The following is a 16631-nucleotide window of genomic DNA, read 5'->3' as shown; positions in this document are numbered from 1 at the left end:
GCCACCTTTGATCACACTTTGAGCAATGAGGAAGGCTCCTCTATTGGAAGATTTTTCTTCTTTTTGCAACCTCCACCACTCAAATTTTTCCAACCTCTTCATAATCTCAATATATTGGCATCTGAAGCTTGGCCAAGCCTTTGGTCTTAAGACAATGCTCGGGAAGGTCGAATCATCTAAGGCTATTATGATTTTGTTAAGATGGTGGAAATGAAAGGATTCCACCGACCATAAAAGCGCTTGATATTTACCCATTATTAGCCATGATATATAGGTGTTTTAAGATATATTTACGATTATCTTATATAATAAAGTTGAGTTGAGTCTCTCTTATTCCTGCGTCCACCTCAGCAGTAAGGAGAGGGCAATCGCCGACACGTGGCATCTCCAATTTATTATGTTTCGCTGATACGGTTTGGCCTAGAAGTGAAGGTGGAGATCAGTAGATTTGCAATCCGTCGCCTCTTCTGCTTCCTCCTTTTTTTTCTTAACGGCTTTACTAAACTCTATAATGCCTCCAAATCAATTAACCCCACTACGTGTTATGGAATGGTGATTCTTCGGGTTCTCCGTTAAGCTTAGATATTGTATATATATCGTCCTTTGCTTTACTGAGACTCATGGTTTTTGTTTTTTTTTTCTCTCTCACACTATACCTTGCCAAAGTCAAGCTGTAATGGAGATTTACCAAAGTCAGACTTTCTGATCTGAAGGTTGGCCGTTGTAAGGAGGTTTGGGTGTCCCTTTGCTTCAGTTCTGGGAAGCCCGAATCTGAAGAAAGGAGGCAAGCTTGTCTGCTTCGATTCTGGGAAGCTCGAATCTGAAGAAAGGGGCAAGCTTATTGGAGTTGACATGATGTTGTTGGACCAGAAGCTACTAAAACCTTGCTCTGTATTTCTACTTGCTTATTTAGGATAACCTACTTCGACTTTCATAATAGCTACACTGTTTTCGCTTGCAGTCAACCTTGATTCAAGGCTCCATTGCCCCACACCGGCTTAACAGTTTCGAGAATCTACTGAGGGAAGGAGGAGTGTATGAGCTCAGTGTTTTTGATGTTGCTAGAAGTAACAACCATTTCAACGGTCTGTGTTCGATTCACCGAGCATACCAAATTTGTCGAGTTGAGGAATCACACGACTTGCATTCCAACTGAGATGCTCTGGTCTCGCAAGTATGAACAGATGACTCTGGCTGACAGCAACGTCTACTTGCCAGGTATGTATTTCAGCTAATCATTCTCCCTATAAATCTTCTTATAACAGATACCTATCAATTGTGTATCCCACTTAATGTAACAAAAGTAATATCTCAGATATCAGCACCATTTACGGTGACGAAATCAGACCATTAAGCGTGTTATGTTGACAATTTAAATGTACGTTACTATTTTGTCTGAAGTTATTTATGTTTGGGGTTGCCTTGAACTCTGTTTGTTTCGGAAAACCCTCAAATAGCTCTGCAGGTCAACCACTGTTTGTGTTACTGTGTTTGATAAGGTCGTAAATCTCCTCCATGACAAGTTAGAACTCTTGGGTGTGAAGCCTATCCAATGGTTGCAACAAACATAAATCCCAAATTTGTTGGTGGTAACACTTCTACTTTGTTTATGTGACTATTTTATAGTAAGTACCAATTTTCATGCTAGCCTATTGTCTTAATGCAGGTTGTTTATTCTACAATGAAAGCCTAGCCACGCATGGACTTTAAAAGAGTAAATTACTTCTAAATATAATTGTTATTTCAACCTTTTCAGCTTATTCAGCACTCAAATCTCACATTAACCAAACGTGATGCAGGTTTTTGTGGAGGTGAGGCTGGTTCCAAGTTTGGTGGTCTTAAGAAACTTGAGTCAGTCACGCTCCAGGAGCTTAATAGCTATGTTCTCAATTCAACCCCACATGTACGTCCACTTAATAAGGTATACTTCTAAGACTCCATCAAGCTGAGCTTTGTCACCTGCGCTTACATAACATATTTAGTAATTGACTATATTTTAGAAATCTTATGTAGCGTACAACTGCTCCACCTTCAAACCTTGAAAATATTTTTTCTAAGTCTTTCCTTTTGCATATGATTATCTGATAAATGATGCAGTTTGAATAAGATTTTAAATTGTCAAGACTCTCCATTGAATTTTGTTTCATTGTTCTCAGCTTATAGTATCTAACTAATGTATTTCACTTATGTTACCCATAGGCTGTGGAGTTCATTTGCAAAGGTGAGGTGGCTGATATTGACACAACCAATGGATAGTGCTACATCTCATGTTCTATGTGCTCGCGCAAGCTGCTTTGTGGAGTCACATCTTTCAGGTGCTCCGGATGCAGTGATAAGAAAGCAGTAGGTGTGGTCAGGTGATGTTGTCGTCACTAGAATTTATTTTATTGCGTAGACTACATACACTGAGTTTAAAAATCGGTGATGAAGCTTACACATTCTTCAAGTTCCAATGTGCAGGTTCCGAGTGCAGATGGCGGTAGAAGACGTCACCAATGCAGCTCTTTTTGTCGCATTTGATGAGGAAATCACCAAACTTTCTTTAGGTAGGAATCAGAGTTAGATTTGAGGCCAGTTGTGTTGGATTTGATGTTGTACACAATGAAAACATTTCATGTTCTTTGTTTAATTCTTGATTTTGATATGTCAATCGAAAAGTGGAACTATATACAAAACTTGAGGTAAGTATAGCAAAATACTATAATTTAGCTGCTATACACTGAAGAAAAAAGAACACAAGGTTCAGAACATTGAGTGCATTGTAAAACTACATTGTGAAACCAGACATTAGCCACAAAAAATCTGCAAAAAAATATACAAGAGAGATCACTCAAAAAACGTACTTTCTGATAGCAAAGTTAAGAAGCTGATTAAGAATCAATAAATAACACGAGTGAGTATTATGATAACAATTTGAAAGCAAGATGCAACCAGATCAGAGATTGACTATAATGATATTTCGAGACTTTATTTGTTTACCATATTATATATATAAATCTTCAAGATTACACACAGTTATAAAAAGAAGAAAGGTTCCAAGGCCTATCATTTTTCTAACATTACTACAGCTTAGAAAGTCACAGATAATATCTCTCATGATTTGTGAAACAGTGCCAAGAACAACATTGAATTTGGTATCAATGTCTATCATGAACAAGGAACTCAGATCCTTTGCCATACTCTATAAGATTGAATCTCTGAAATGAGATCATAGATTCATTAACCCACATTGATCTCTGAAATGAGACCATAGATTCGTAAAATGCCAGGCCTAACTCCACTTTTCACAATAAAAGATATTATTCCTACATTGATCTTTAAATAGATGTCAAATAATTGAAGATTTCACAACATTTTGTGAATGTAAGAAGCGTCTCTGAGATATCTAAGACGTCGTTGTTGGTCGCATAAGAAACACAAAATGAGTTTCTTGAGGACTAATGAGTTTTCAAGAATATAAATTATATAATTCACTACTTCAATCCAAATCTTCTTTTTTTTTTAGTAAAAGATTTAATACTTTGGTTATCTCGATGTTTCCCGCTCTTTTCTTCCCAACTTTCTCAAACCATGGTCAATCCTTTAATCTCAACCCATTCAAGAGTACAAAGAAAACCCTGTGGCATAACAGTAAATCCAAGATTCTCTGGTTCTACTTCCTTCAAATTAAGTGGGACTCTGATTCTCACTCACGAGTTATGACAACACCAAAACCAACCATTAAACCAAATGAATACAAATTCTACGAATGCTCCCACAAACCAACACATCATTTGATAAATAATATTGAAAAGTTTCATTCAACTTGGCCAAACATTAGGACACATTTGCCATGAAAGTTTGGCACCCGCTGCAGGCAGTAAAAATTTGCAGACCTAACAACCTACTACTTCCACTACCTATCCAAATATTTAAATAACAACTTCACACAACACGGGCGGCAATCATCAAACCACATTCCGCGCGTAGCGCGGACAAACCACTAGTATAGATTATACTAGAGTGTTTACAGGTTCGTGGACGATTTGGAGGAAAATGTTGATTTTGGTGTCTTTTAGAGCCTTTTGAATGCATAACTGCACATACGCGTCAGATGTCTAGCTATGTATGGAGACCTTCCCACTGTTAGATTAAGCCCATCTTTTGACACATGATATAGCATTGAGTTAGCTATCCAATGCAAACGGTTTAAGGTCAATCAACATCCTATAGCAGAAGTTATGCTCATTTTACTGAAGAGTGGTCAGTCTGCCTCGCGAGAGGAAGCTGTCGAGGAGATGAAGGACTGTCGATCGACGGCTATGCTTCATACTATTCTAAAGAGAAAGCTTAGGATTGGAGAGAGAGAGATCTATGAACCTTGAGAGAGATCTGTACACTTTGAGAGAGGGAATATCTTGAACTCCCTTGCTTTCATTACTCTATTTATTGTTTCTCTTGCTATTCATTTATTTAAGCATTATCCAGACCGACCTAACCATGTTTCTTATGAATATGTCTAAGTAGTCCTTACCGTTAGATTTAGGTTTCTCAATAAGTTGATACATGTAATGCTAACTTAAACTGTTGCTAGGGTGTTTAGAAATATAGTTCTTCATCTAATTGTTCTTAAAGCTAAGTTTAGGATTGATCACCCTTTAAACTTAGATCTTAGGATTAATTGAGATCAAGCCATTGCTTGACTCAAAACTTGAAAATAAACTAGTATGATCTAACTGTCTAGATGCAAATGAGAGTTGATATAGTAAGTTAGAGAATATAAATCAAATATGTCCGTAAAGCTTTATGGAAGAAACATCGATTGACGCAACAATAGTTCTGTCGATCGATATTTTAAAAGGTGTATCGATTGATATTCTTAACGAATATCGATCGACACTTTCTCGCGATTAACATACAATAGTTGAAATCCGAGATCCAGATTAGATAATCAAATTGATTATATCTAAGTTTGAATTCAAGAACAATGAATATCAATAAACTCCTAAAAACCCCAAATTAAGTTATTTACTTATCACACCTGAGAATATACCTGAATCTAGTTATTCACCCAATTGTTAACAACCTCAAATCAAACCAATCGAGCAATTACATTGCTCACCAGTTCATTTACTGCTTTAAAACCTAATAACCCGTTAATCTAGTTTTAATTCAAAGACTATAAATCTATTGTGTAATCTTAGAGTATCTATGGATTCGATCCCTAAATACTATATCTGAACCTCTTATTTTAGAAGTAATTCACTCATTAGAATAATTTGAATGATATCAGTAATTATTTCAAACTCAAAATGATAATATTCTAAATTTTACAAAAGATAAAACTATAGAAGCTATAATTTTTTGAAATACAACACGGAAAACAAATTATGTTGTAAAACTCAATAGTTAGTAGTGTAATATTTTTAATATTAATTTAATAACAAAAAAAATCAGAAATTAATACCCTAGCATTCAAAAATATCATATATCAATAAACTTTTGAAAATAATATATCTCCATAATTACTTTATCTCTAATATATGGAATACAACTTTATGATTGTAATCTTTTATATTTGCAGACCAAAATTTTATAGCATCTTAAATAAATATTCCTTTTGTAGAATATTTATTTTGACCAATTGTTTTTTTCAAAAATAAAAATATTTCCAACTCAAAATATATTGGAAGATAGTATTTCTTTGTACAAACAAATGTACAAAAATCTTACAATATTTTTAAATTATTAAAACAGAACACTGTAGTTATTTAAAAGGATTATTAGATTTAGAAATATAAACACAAAAAAATAAAAAAAAACTGGATCTAGGACTAAAAAAATAAAAATCCGGTAACTAAATACGAATTTTTTTTATAATTGTTGCAGTTGGTGCATTAGATCCACTTATCGACCAAATGACGAGTTTTGACTCTTCACTTCCATCACTGTACCTTTCAGTGAATAAAATTCCTAAGTAGATCTAATATAGTGAACACTAAACTACCGCAAACACAGTTAAAAACCACAAACGAAAAACCACCACGTCTAGATTTGCCTGAGAGCCAAATTCAGAATTTCTTTTAACACAATGTGGATTTTTAAACTGTCATATTGATGAGAGAATAAAAACAAACAAAATGCATAGTGACTGCGTTTAAAAGCCACCATGTGACCAACTAGGATTTGCAGAGAAAACATAGTTTCCCTGCAATAGTTATTTCAATGATACGTAGTTACGAAAATATATTGTAATGTTACATGATTAATATAGAAGAGATGTAGCACATGTACTAGCAAAATATGGTCTTTCTAATGGATTATTTTATAATGATTGTATGTATCGATCCTCTTATATGGTTAAGACCATCATTATATTCTGACTTATAACTTTCAAGTTAATAAAATAAAATGATAAATTGTTGTAGAAAAGAAAAAAGAAAACTACATTATGTTATCCTTTTTGTTTGGGCAACCTACATTATGTTGTTCACTATAGTTTTGTACTAGGTTGAGACCCGCGCCTTGCGCGGGATGTAATTATTCTTGTAATTAAGATATAGTTTTAGTATATATATATTATTTGTGAAATACAGTTTGTGGATTTGTTATGTAATAACATTCTTTTCTTAGAAAACAATATTAGAGAAAAAATAATTCGGTAACCATTGCATGGAAATAAAAAAGGCTTCAAATTAGCCATTTATTAGTTTAACATTATAATTAAAATAAACTTAAAGGAAAAACATTAAAAATCCAAAATAAAAAACCCTGAAATGTAAAACAAAATAGAAAATAACAGAATCTGTAACACTTTCAGCCACTTCCAGTCTTAAGATTATTCTTATCTTTTCCAAAGTCTTCAAGCTCCTCAATTTGGAATCCTGAATACAATAATAAAATACATGGATAAGAGTTTGAAAAAACGGCCGGATAAATGGCTAATAACAGACATCAGTTAGGAAGAAAGCATGTATGAATAAATTATACCTCATTCTGAATGCTTGAATTTCTGGAATTTCAGGTTCAAACAACAGTTTCGATAAGCCTTCGTAGCTACTCACGTGATTTAAATGTCCTGCACATAAAATACATATAATACAACTATGAGATAACACTACATATGAAAAATAATTTTAAAAATATGCTGTAAGTTACCTTCTCCCCATTCAATACGCCAAAAGTTCAAAACACATAGTACAACAGTAGCAACAGTAGAGTTCCAGTAATGATTTAACTGAAGAGCTATACTTCCATAAGCAACACACCTTACTTGAACAAACCTATCATTAGTTTGAAATTAGATTATAGGATGCTTAACTACATATAATAAAAAATCATAATAAGTTCTATATAGTATAAAGTACTAACTCGATGTTGATCAAAGTGAATTGCATTCTATGGTTTAGCCCGTATGGAATCCCATCAACCCCTTCTTCTGCGTATATCTCCAAATCACCTACACCGACCAGAGCTCCATACAGATCTAAAAATTGTTAAACCAAATTAACAAATTAGTTAACTAAATTCCTCTAATATGGGGGGTCTCAAAATATAGAAAAAAATTATATATAAATAAGACATACAATACCTATAGAGTACTTTGGATGGGCGAGACCACGATTGACGTTGAGAAAATTTGCAAAACAATAATAGTTGCAATAGGGAAGTGGTTGAATTCTTGTAATCAACGAAGAGCTTGTCAATTTAATATGGAATCGGTTCTTGGTAAGCCTTGTCAAACCTGAAGCATGAGTTACTTTGAAATTCTGGATTTCAAAATAATCACCTTCATCCATCGTAATCGCATTATTATCCAACTCTTCATACAAAGTTGCTTCTATTGTGGATCCCTGTTTTAACATAATATATAAAGTTAATACCAAAACGATATAACAATACATTGAACACAATAACTTAATATATAGAATTGTAAAATATACTGTTCACAATATCTTACTTTCTGATCACCAAGAACCATGGCTGTTTTTCTGAACATTGTCGCAGTTATTGTAGACCACTTGGTTAGCACAGTAACACGGACTGCTAGCTTATTTGTGGAGTAATGCAAGTCTCCCAAAAACGAAAGAACAGCCATCGAAGACAACACTACAAAGATATAAGCAAAAGTGTTTATTATTTCTTGTAGAATATTTTAGGTTGCATCTCTTTCTTATATATACAGATCATAATCAATGTAGTTAACCTAGTTTCTCTCCCACGGTTTACATATCTTGTTTATAGAATAAATCAAAATATATATTGTTACTTAATCAGTATATTTCAAAGAATATGTTTGCTCTTATTTTTTCCAATCTCGGTGTCATGTATGTATACAAATGAACAAAATGTGGATTTCTAAGGATCTTGGTAATCATTTGCAATGTAAATTACTTGCTCATTTCAGGGAATATCAATCAATTACAAATCTTCAATAATAAATTTAGGTTAACTTATAAACCAAAATATTCGGTCAATAATTTCTGCTAAGATAAGTATCAAAAACTTCCCTTAGCAAGAAATTTAGAAGAAGCATTTAAAAATGTTATTCATTTTTTCTATGTGGAGTTTAATTCTTACTGTTTTTCATGTAACATGGACATGATTTAAATTGTAATATATTTTCTTTTCAAAAGAGGTGGTGACCACCTTAAATTAAGAAGGAACAACGCTTATAAGATTCTAGTAAATATATCAAATTGGGAGATATATAAGAAAAAAATAAGGTCGAACTACCAAACATGTAAGTTGCCAAAAATCCTACAAAGTTTAAAGGAAACAATAAATAATTGAACGTATGTGGATCAATATACTTCCATATGTGGCGCAATAAGAGATGTTTATGATTCGTTTGAAATTATAATTTTTTCTAAAATAGAGTATAATACTGAAGTTTTAACAGTATGATTCTAGGTCATGCATCTGATTTCCAGCTATATCAAAATAATAAAATACGTACAAAGGACTTAACATCGTAAAATTTGAGATTATTAAATTTTGTTAGTGTTAACTATTACATTTATTAACATGTAAATAAATACTCTACTATAAGTACAAATACTTGCTAAATCAAGACGGCTACGTTTTGGTTACTTGTAAGGCAAGGAATTTTGATTAATTCTTACGGATATGGTGCATGTGAAAAACAGAACATCTCTGTTTTAAAATAAATCGATGAAAGTCTAAATATCACGAATTTCTGAAAACATAACAATATTTAGAACAGTCTTAAGATCAATGTCAAAGATAAACTGGTCAAGTAGATAGACTTAATAGAAAATTGACAGACGGTATGTGTTTGACTGTGTAGCTTTTCCGTTGTGCTGCTTCATGCTCATTCTCGGCATTGTCCATCAGCAAAATAGTATTCTTCCTATTATGTGGTCGTAGAACAACAGTTATAAGTAGTGAATATTAACTTAAAAATTGAAGAACAAACAAACAAAAGAGAGTATTCATACCTTTTTCAGAATAACGATTACGGTCCACACACATACACCTATACTTCATGGCGATTTACAAACAGATTCTGGAAAACCTCCTTGAATACTACATTCATGGTTGAAACTTGAGATTTTCCATCTTTGTCAGTAATCAGAATCTTCAATCCATTCCTTGACTTTACCCTAGACACAGCCACATACAATTGCCCATGTGAAAAAACAGGTCTAGGTAGATACAGCCCAACATTAGCAAGTGTTTGACCCTGGCTCTTATTGATGGTCATAGCAAACGCTACTTTCAATGGAAACTGCCGACGCCTCATCTTGAAAGGGAGCTTCGAGTCTGTGGGCGTGATCAGAATGCGGTGTAAAAACACCTTCTCACCAACTCGCTTTCCAGTAATTACTTTGGCTCCAATCAGATGATCTGCCAATTGAGTTATCTGTAGTCTTGTACCATTACATAAACCTTCTGTCGGATCTAGATTTCTTAATATCATAACCGGTGTACCAACCCTAAGCCTTAGCGCATGATTAGGTAAACCTGAAGTTTTGATACTATTCAAAAACTCTGGAGAGAAGACAGAGTCATCTTTAGAGTTATTATCAGTTGGATCAATACTATCTGAGCTCAAATAAATTCTCTCTTCACCTAAAATGAAAAAGCAAGAATAAGACATTACCATACATGAAGATAATGGAAGAAAATAACAAACTTGCTACACAAAAAAAGTTCCAAAAAACATAAATATAAGTACCTGTTAGACGATCAAGCATGTAGTTGTTAATAACGTCAACATCTTCGTTGGTAGGACTCAGTATAGCTCTCTCCTGGAAGAATAATGGATCCTTCGTATCTTTGAAAGTATTGCCATAAACTGCTGATACGATGCCCTCGATAGGATCTTCGCAGTTGTTGACCAGAAGATCTTTGGGAATATCAATCACAGTTTCTCCACTGTTAGGGTCATTAATCTTTCCATCACCTAAAGCCAAAATCCACTCTGAAAATTCTTTAATCTCCTCAGCTTCTTGACAATCAGGTTCTGAAAAAAGCCTCATGTTCTTTGTTAGCTGTAACACTTTGCAATGCTTCCATAAATATGATGAATTGATAGACGCCATAACAATATCAGCCCTGTTCCCTTGTGGAATGACTGGTAATATCTGTCGAAAATCTCCACCAAAAACAACCACTTTGCCACCAAATGGTTTTTCATCAGTACTCTTCATAATGTCACATAAAGTACGATCAAGGGCTTCAAAGCAATGCTTGCTCATCATAGGTGCCTCGTCCCAAATAATCAGAGAAGCCCTTGCAACTAATTCAGCCTGATGGCTTCCAGGATCTATATTGCAAGTAGAGAACTCATCTGGATTAATTGGAATCCCAAACCGAGAATGGGCGGTCCTCCCACCTGGCAGCAATAATGAGGCAATACCGCTAGATGCAACATTGAGAACCACATCACCCTTTGATCGGATTGCAGCAGAAAGAATATTCCATAAAAATGTTTTGCCTGTTCCTCCAAACCCGTAGACAAAAAAACCCCACCTTCACCACTCTGGACAGATCCTAAAATATCATCATAAACAGACCTTTGCTCATCTGTTAACTGTCTTATCCACTTGTCATGATTAGCTCGTAGTTCTTCTCTTGGGTAGTTGAGCTCTTCTTGTAAAAGCATGTTGTCTGCTACAGAGTCTTCGATAAATACTGGTTTTGGCATTGTCTTCCATTTATCCAGTGAACTATTCTTCGAACGTAAAATCTTTTCAATTAAAACTAACGTTGCATTCAGAATTTCTTCCTCGCTCAATATAAGACCTGGTACAAAAAAAAATTTGATTAAAGCCAAAATTACAAAGTAAGGGATGACTATTTAACGTGGGTTACAAAGGCTAACCAGGATTTCGACGCTTCTTGCGCTCAGAATATAGGATGTCCTCTGATAATAAATCCTTTGTAGAATCCCACACTAATTTTGGCGTAGAAAGAGATCCAGATAATAACATCTTTACAAATAAGTGGCGCACATACCCGCTGGATGCCCAAAAAGCACATTCCTTTAGACCTTCAATATACTCTTTATCATCGTCTAACAAACTAAGTGCGTAACATGCATCCTCATAGCTTGGTAAAACGACGCCGTTGACTGTCTTGATATCATCGTAGGACCTTGGACCTTTTACCTTGTTAAGCAACACTCTGAGAAAATATAGTTCACCAGAACTTGAAGAAACATGAGCCAACCTTCCAATTGCAAAACCTTTCTTCCTTGGATTCCAAACCTTTTCTTTACTATCATATACAAACTTGGTTGGCAATTCCGCATATGTCAACTCTCTAGCTTCTGGGTACCTTTCACAACAATCAAACCAAGCCAAGAACATTGTCTTTGAAAGATGAGCTCGCGCCAATACACTTTCCACAATATCACCCTCTTTGTAAACTACCGGTTGTTCTCCCTCGAGATGAAAAGTAAGGTACTCAACTGGGGTAGAACGGTATTGTGTTGGATAGCCAAGAATCCTCCATGTTGATTCGCAAGCTGATAGATACCTAAATAGTAAATAAAAATAAAGAATAGTCAAGGCTCACAATTAGTGTTCCAAAACATTAAAAGATTAAACATCTAATGATGATAAACATACCGCGCATCAAAGTACTTCTTAATTTCGTCAATAGTTGGTTCCACTCCCTCTGCAGCTGCTGTATCGCCTTCTACGGCTGATGTGTGTCCTTCTGCACCCGTACTATTAGTAGACTCTGCTGTTACAGTAGCCTCAACATTAGCCTTCTGAGTAATGGTTCCTGTGATTCGGTCTTGGCCCTTGTTAATGTACTTAAATAAGTACTTAATAGATCTTGACTGATTACACCATTCCACATTAATATGTGCATTATATGCAAGTAACAACTCTTTGTTGTATGGAACCACGAAACGATTATCACATTGAATGCCTTTCTTCTCAACATAGGCACCATTATCTCGTCTCCTATACACAGGGTATCCTTGGGAATCCACAGTTGTCTTTTCGACGTGTTTCCTAGGAAAAAACTTGGTACACTTCCCATCTTGCATACAAGGAGAATCTCTGTTAACCTTTCCACATGGACCGTGAATCATCATGTCCTTCACAATGTCATATAATCTAGGTTCTTCAGATTTATCAGGAATTTCAGCAGATATGAGCCGATCAATATCATCAGCATCTGGAAGTTTGTGCTTGGAGTCCATGAACAATAAAATATGAGCATGTGGAAGTCCTCTTTTCTGAAACTCAATAGTATAAATTCCTGCACACACAAAAGAAAAGTAGCAAGTAATCAGATGCCCAGAATCTCTTTATTATTAGAATCTATGTATTCAAATAAAAACTACAAATATTTAACTCCTATAAACAAAAATGTAAATTTATGACCGACAGTCTAAGTGTTTTTACGTACCAGAAACTGTCTTTCCAAGCAATTTTTTCTTTGTCAGATCATCCATCATGTTATCCAGCTTAACTTTAAAAAGTCTACAACACAACTCTGGTCTGTCCTCAGATTTAAGGTTGTACTTCTCAAAATACCTCGTCAGCTCGGGCCATTTAGGATTACATGTGAAGGTTATAAAGAGATCTGGAAAGCCAAAATATTTGCATATAGACATTGCATCAAGATACATTTTATGCATATACCTTGGACCACCCGTGAATGACGAAGGAATGATGATACGATTCCCTTCAATGGACACAGTGGAATTACCAGCCTGTCTAGCAGCCACAAACTTGCTAAACTTCAACGTCCTTAAGTTTGACTGATTTTTCCGTATATACCTAAGACGATGGCTTTCAATCATAGTATAAGCATCCACCAAAAACTGCTGGAGCAAACGACGTGAAAGTAGCAGAACCTGAGAACCAACTTCACGAACCATAATTCGATAAGCAAAAAACTCCCTCATACTTATATTTGGTTTTTTTTTTGTTGACACCCGTGTACCCATTTTGGATACCTAACCGAAAGCCATCTTCTCCGTAGGGATATATGAGTGGATATTGAAGTGGAAGATAGCACGGATGCAGCTCACAGATCCTTTTAAGCTTTCCAGAATTCTTTTCTAGAATAATATCACGTTTGTCCATATTCTCCTGAAAATCACCAACCACTAATGCAGCAACTTCAGAAGAAGTAGGTAGATTGTATACACGACCATCTTTGAGTCGACTGTTGATTAGAACCAGAGCTAACTCCTGACGTTCTTCTTCATCATTAAATCTGTCCTTAGCACTCCTGAATGTCTTGACATGAACATTAAAGTCCCGTAGCATGTTCATTAGCGCCTCAACCAAGTCTTCTCTAATCTTGCTTTTCTCTGAACTCCCACTGGACATAAATCAACAACAATATAGATACAATACGGAAGTGAATATTTCAGTAGGCATTGGTAATTAGCACAATATTTTATAGAACACCGTATCTGTGTAACGTACCTCAAAGCAGCTATCCGGTTTTGAACTTCGTTTTGGGTATCATGAATATATAACTGGGAGAACTTAGCAGATTCAGTGGGTTTAGGCTTCATACTACCAATCAAGTGGCAATTCTCCCCATGCAGTTTGAATACCTTAGGACCTTTCCCGAGATTGACTGAATTGTCAATCTTACCTCCTAGAGATGTAAAGGAAAACATCATATTTAGAGCTCTAATATTTTGTTGGTAATGTCTACTGATAGCATCATCCTTTGTAAGCAGACTCTGCAAGAATTCTGGTGGTTCTTGTAGAAGAGGAAGCTTGATTTTTCCTCGCATACAACACATAGTAAAAACAGGAATACTTGCATGCCTGCTCTTACCAACCCATTCATTATACCAAAAAAGAGCTCCGCATTTTCCACATTTATAAGTTAGATCACCATCATCTTTATAATCTACCAAAAAAAAAACAGGTCTCCACTTAAAGTTGGACCACACTGAAGCTTAAAATAATATGGTGTCCTTCTTAACTCGCATTAAGAAATGTTTTGCTTTTTATAAAATATTAAACGTACCCGTCTCTCTTTTATCCTTACTTGAGACAACAGGTCTCAACTTTAGCGAGGTCGTTGTTGGTTTTTCCTTTGCAACACCTAAAATACCTGTGAGTCGAACCCATGTAATATTGAGAGGACAAAAATCAGTATAACAAAAATAAAATAGGTGGTTACCAATAAACATTGGATATTAGTTCTTAATTATAATGACACAGACGTATGGTATTTATATTATTGGTTGGATAGTGTTCTAACAAATATAACAATACACGTACCTTGTGCTTTACTTTTCTTACTGCAGACTACTGGTGTTGTTGATGTTTTTGGTGGAATTTGCTTATTGAAACGACTTAGCATCTCTGCAAAAGCTTTTTCCGCTTTTGAAACCAGATCAAATTTCTTCTGTGCATTGCGTTTATCAACTTCTGAGTTGATGTCATCACTTGTATCTGAATCAGACAGAATCTCGCCACCTTCATTACTCGAACAATCCCATAAATCATCACCACTATCTGAAACTTGCGAATTAGAGTAACAGATATTCCAATCAGATTATTTTGTTTTACAATGCTCTCTATGCTTCAGTGAGTAAAAAAGTAACATTACGGTTCTTATTCAAATAATCAAATAAGAAAGTGACCTGATGAATCAGAGTCCACAAAAAAATGGCTGTTGATGTATTCTCTGAAATTAAGAGATTAGTAGGTGTTGAGGATATAGGACCAGTATTGCTTTCTTGGACAGTAGGCTGAAACGTGACTTGAGAATCACCGTTGGTTGCTTGAGAAATGTTATTTGATGGGTTTGAAATCTTTTTAGAGTTTCCAGCGGTGCAATTTGGCAATTGGAATTTTTGACCCGCGCAAAGCATCCTTTCCAACTCAGCCTTCTCCAATCGTCTCCTCTTGTTTTTGGCAGTATTGCTTTCTTGGACAGTAGGCTGAAACGTGACTTGAAAATCACTGTTGGTTGCTATAGATAACCAAAGAGTAAAAGATACAAATCAGTTTATTGTCCCAGAAATAAAGATTGTCAAATAATGATGGATGCTCTGTCCAACCGACTGTTTGATCATCAGTCGAACAACACATTAAGAGAAGGTTGGGGGGTTGTAACAATTGTACCTCCGTCAATTGATCTGGCTGAACCTGGTAGTGTTGATCCTACAGATTGGACGTTCACAATCTCTGATTGAGTCACCGACCGGCTTCCAAATTCCGCATTTTTTCGTTTTTGAAGTAATTTGAGACGCCTTTCTGTTCTTGCATCTTTTGTGATGTTGTTACTCGAATTTGTTATGTCACGTAGAGCATCAGGAAGACGGTCTCCACTTATGTTTGTCTCTGCAGTATTATAGAATTTCAGATATTATAGTGCAAAATACATCCATTCAACTGGCAATTATATTAAGTAACAGTGTACCTTGCTTTCTTCTCTTCGCATGTGTAGCCACTTCTGTGTTTTCGCCCCTTTTCTTCTTAGTAGTTTTGTTCATATCGAGTGAATTGCTTTCTGTTCTTCCAGAGCTCAAAGGTTCTCCTGTAGTTAAGGGTTTCAGTATTAGGCAAGGGTAACAATAGAGCTTGTATATGCTGCATCGTACTCAATAATATTTTTTTATGGATTTTTAACTAATTGGCGCGGGTCTGCAATGGAAAGTCCAATCAATTAGTAGATATGCTCAGGAAACTCCGCACCTTAGTCAATACAATGCTTACAATGCATTGTGTTTTATTTTATAGTATAAAAAATGGAAAGGATGCTTATAATTAATAGTTATAATTTAGATACAATAAAAGATATTCTTGAGTAAATGGAGAATACTATTCAGTCACTCTCAAATGTCTTATAAATATATATATATGAAGGCACAGATCTCTAATTATATTTCACATATAGTTTCACTAATATGAGCAAAACAGTATTGAATATTAGGTAGCCATCGTTTAGATAGCAAGAGAACTGTTTTATTATCTTTTAGTTGAATGATTAATTAGGACTTTTTCTTGACCACGTATGTACTCTACTACTTTTACACATATTTAAGTTAGTGATTTGTTCTTTTCCATATAAACAATTTTATATTTTTCCGTGAATGAAAATGTTTCTATTGAAACCGTTGTAGTATTGGATTTGTATTTCAAACTGGTTATAGGATTAAATGTGTAGAATTTAAATAATAAAGG

General features: G+C 34.9%; 1 protein-coding gene and 1 long non-coding RNA gene across 9 annotated transcripts; one reads left to right on the top strand and one right to left on the bottom strand.

Moving 5' to 3' along the window:
• The first annotated feature begins 332 nt into the window (after nucleotides 1-332).
• Nucleotides 333-2650, top strand: LOC111202926. 8 transcript variants are annotated; one of them, XR_007339444.1, is made up of 8 exons: nucleotides 333-552; nucleotides 667-1218; nucleotides 1316-1378; nucleotides 1458-1589; nucleotides 1667-1714; nucleotides 1800-1921; nucleotides 2200-2357; nucleotides 2461-2650. It is a non-coding gene; the product is annotated as an uncharacterized LOC111202926 (long non-coding RNA). The 8 variants fall into 8 exon arrangements; XR_007339446.1 differs by lacking the exon at nucleotides 1316-1378 and having other exon boundaries at nucleotides 1500-1589; XR_007339440.1 differs by lacking the exon at nucleotides 1316-1378.
• Nucleotides 2651-7949: 5299 nt separating this feature from the next.
• Nucleotides 7950-15940, bottom strand: LOC111205749. Its single transcript, XM_048779097.1, has 13 exons — nucleotides 15868-15940; nucleotides 15570-15788; nucleotides 15169-15417; nucleotides 14721-14957; nucleotides 14464-14550; nucleotides 13905-14082; nucleotides 13502-13797; nucleotides 12874-13335; nucleotides 12078-12723; nucleotides 11330-11985; nucleotides 11022-11250; nucleotides 10181-10977; nucleotides 7950-10074 (listed from the first exon to the last, which is right to left on the bottom strand). Exons 1-13 carry the CDS (start codon nucleotides 15938-15940, stop codon nucleotides 9479-9481), a joined length of 4725 nt encoding a protein of 1574 aa, XP_048635054.1. The 3' UTR covers nucleotides 7950-9478.
• Between the last annotated feature and the right edge of the window lie 691 nt (nucleotides 15941-16631).

The sequence above is a fragment of the Brassica napus genome, chromosome A5 (genome assembly GCF_020379485.1).
Source record: "Brassica napus cultivar Da-Ae chromosome A5, Da-Ae, whole genome shotgun sequence".
Lineage (NCBI taxonomy): Eukaryota > Viridiplantae > Streptophyta > Magnoliopsida > Brassicales > Brassicaceae > Brassica > Brassica napus.
Note: the sequence above shows the minus strand (reverse complement) of the source record. Positions and strands in the feature narration are given on the sequence as shown.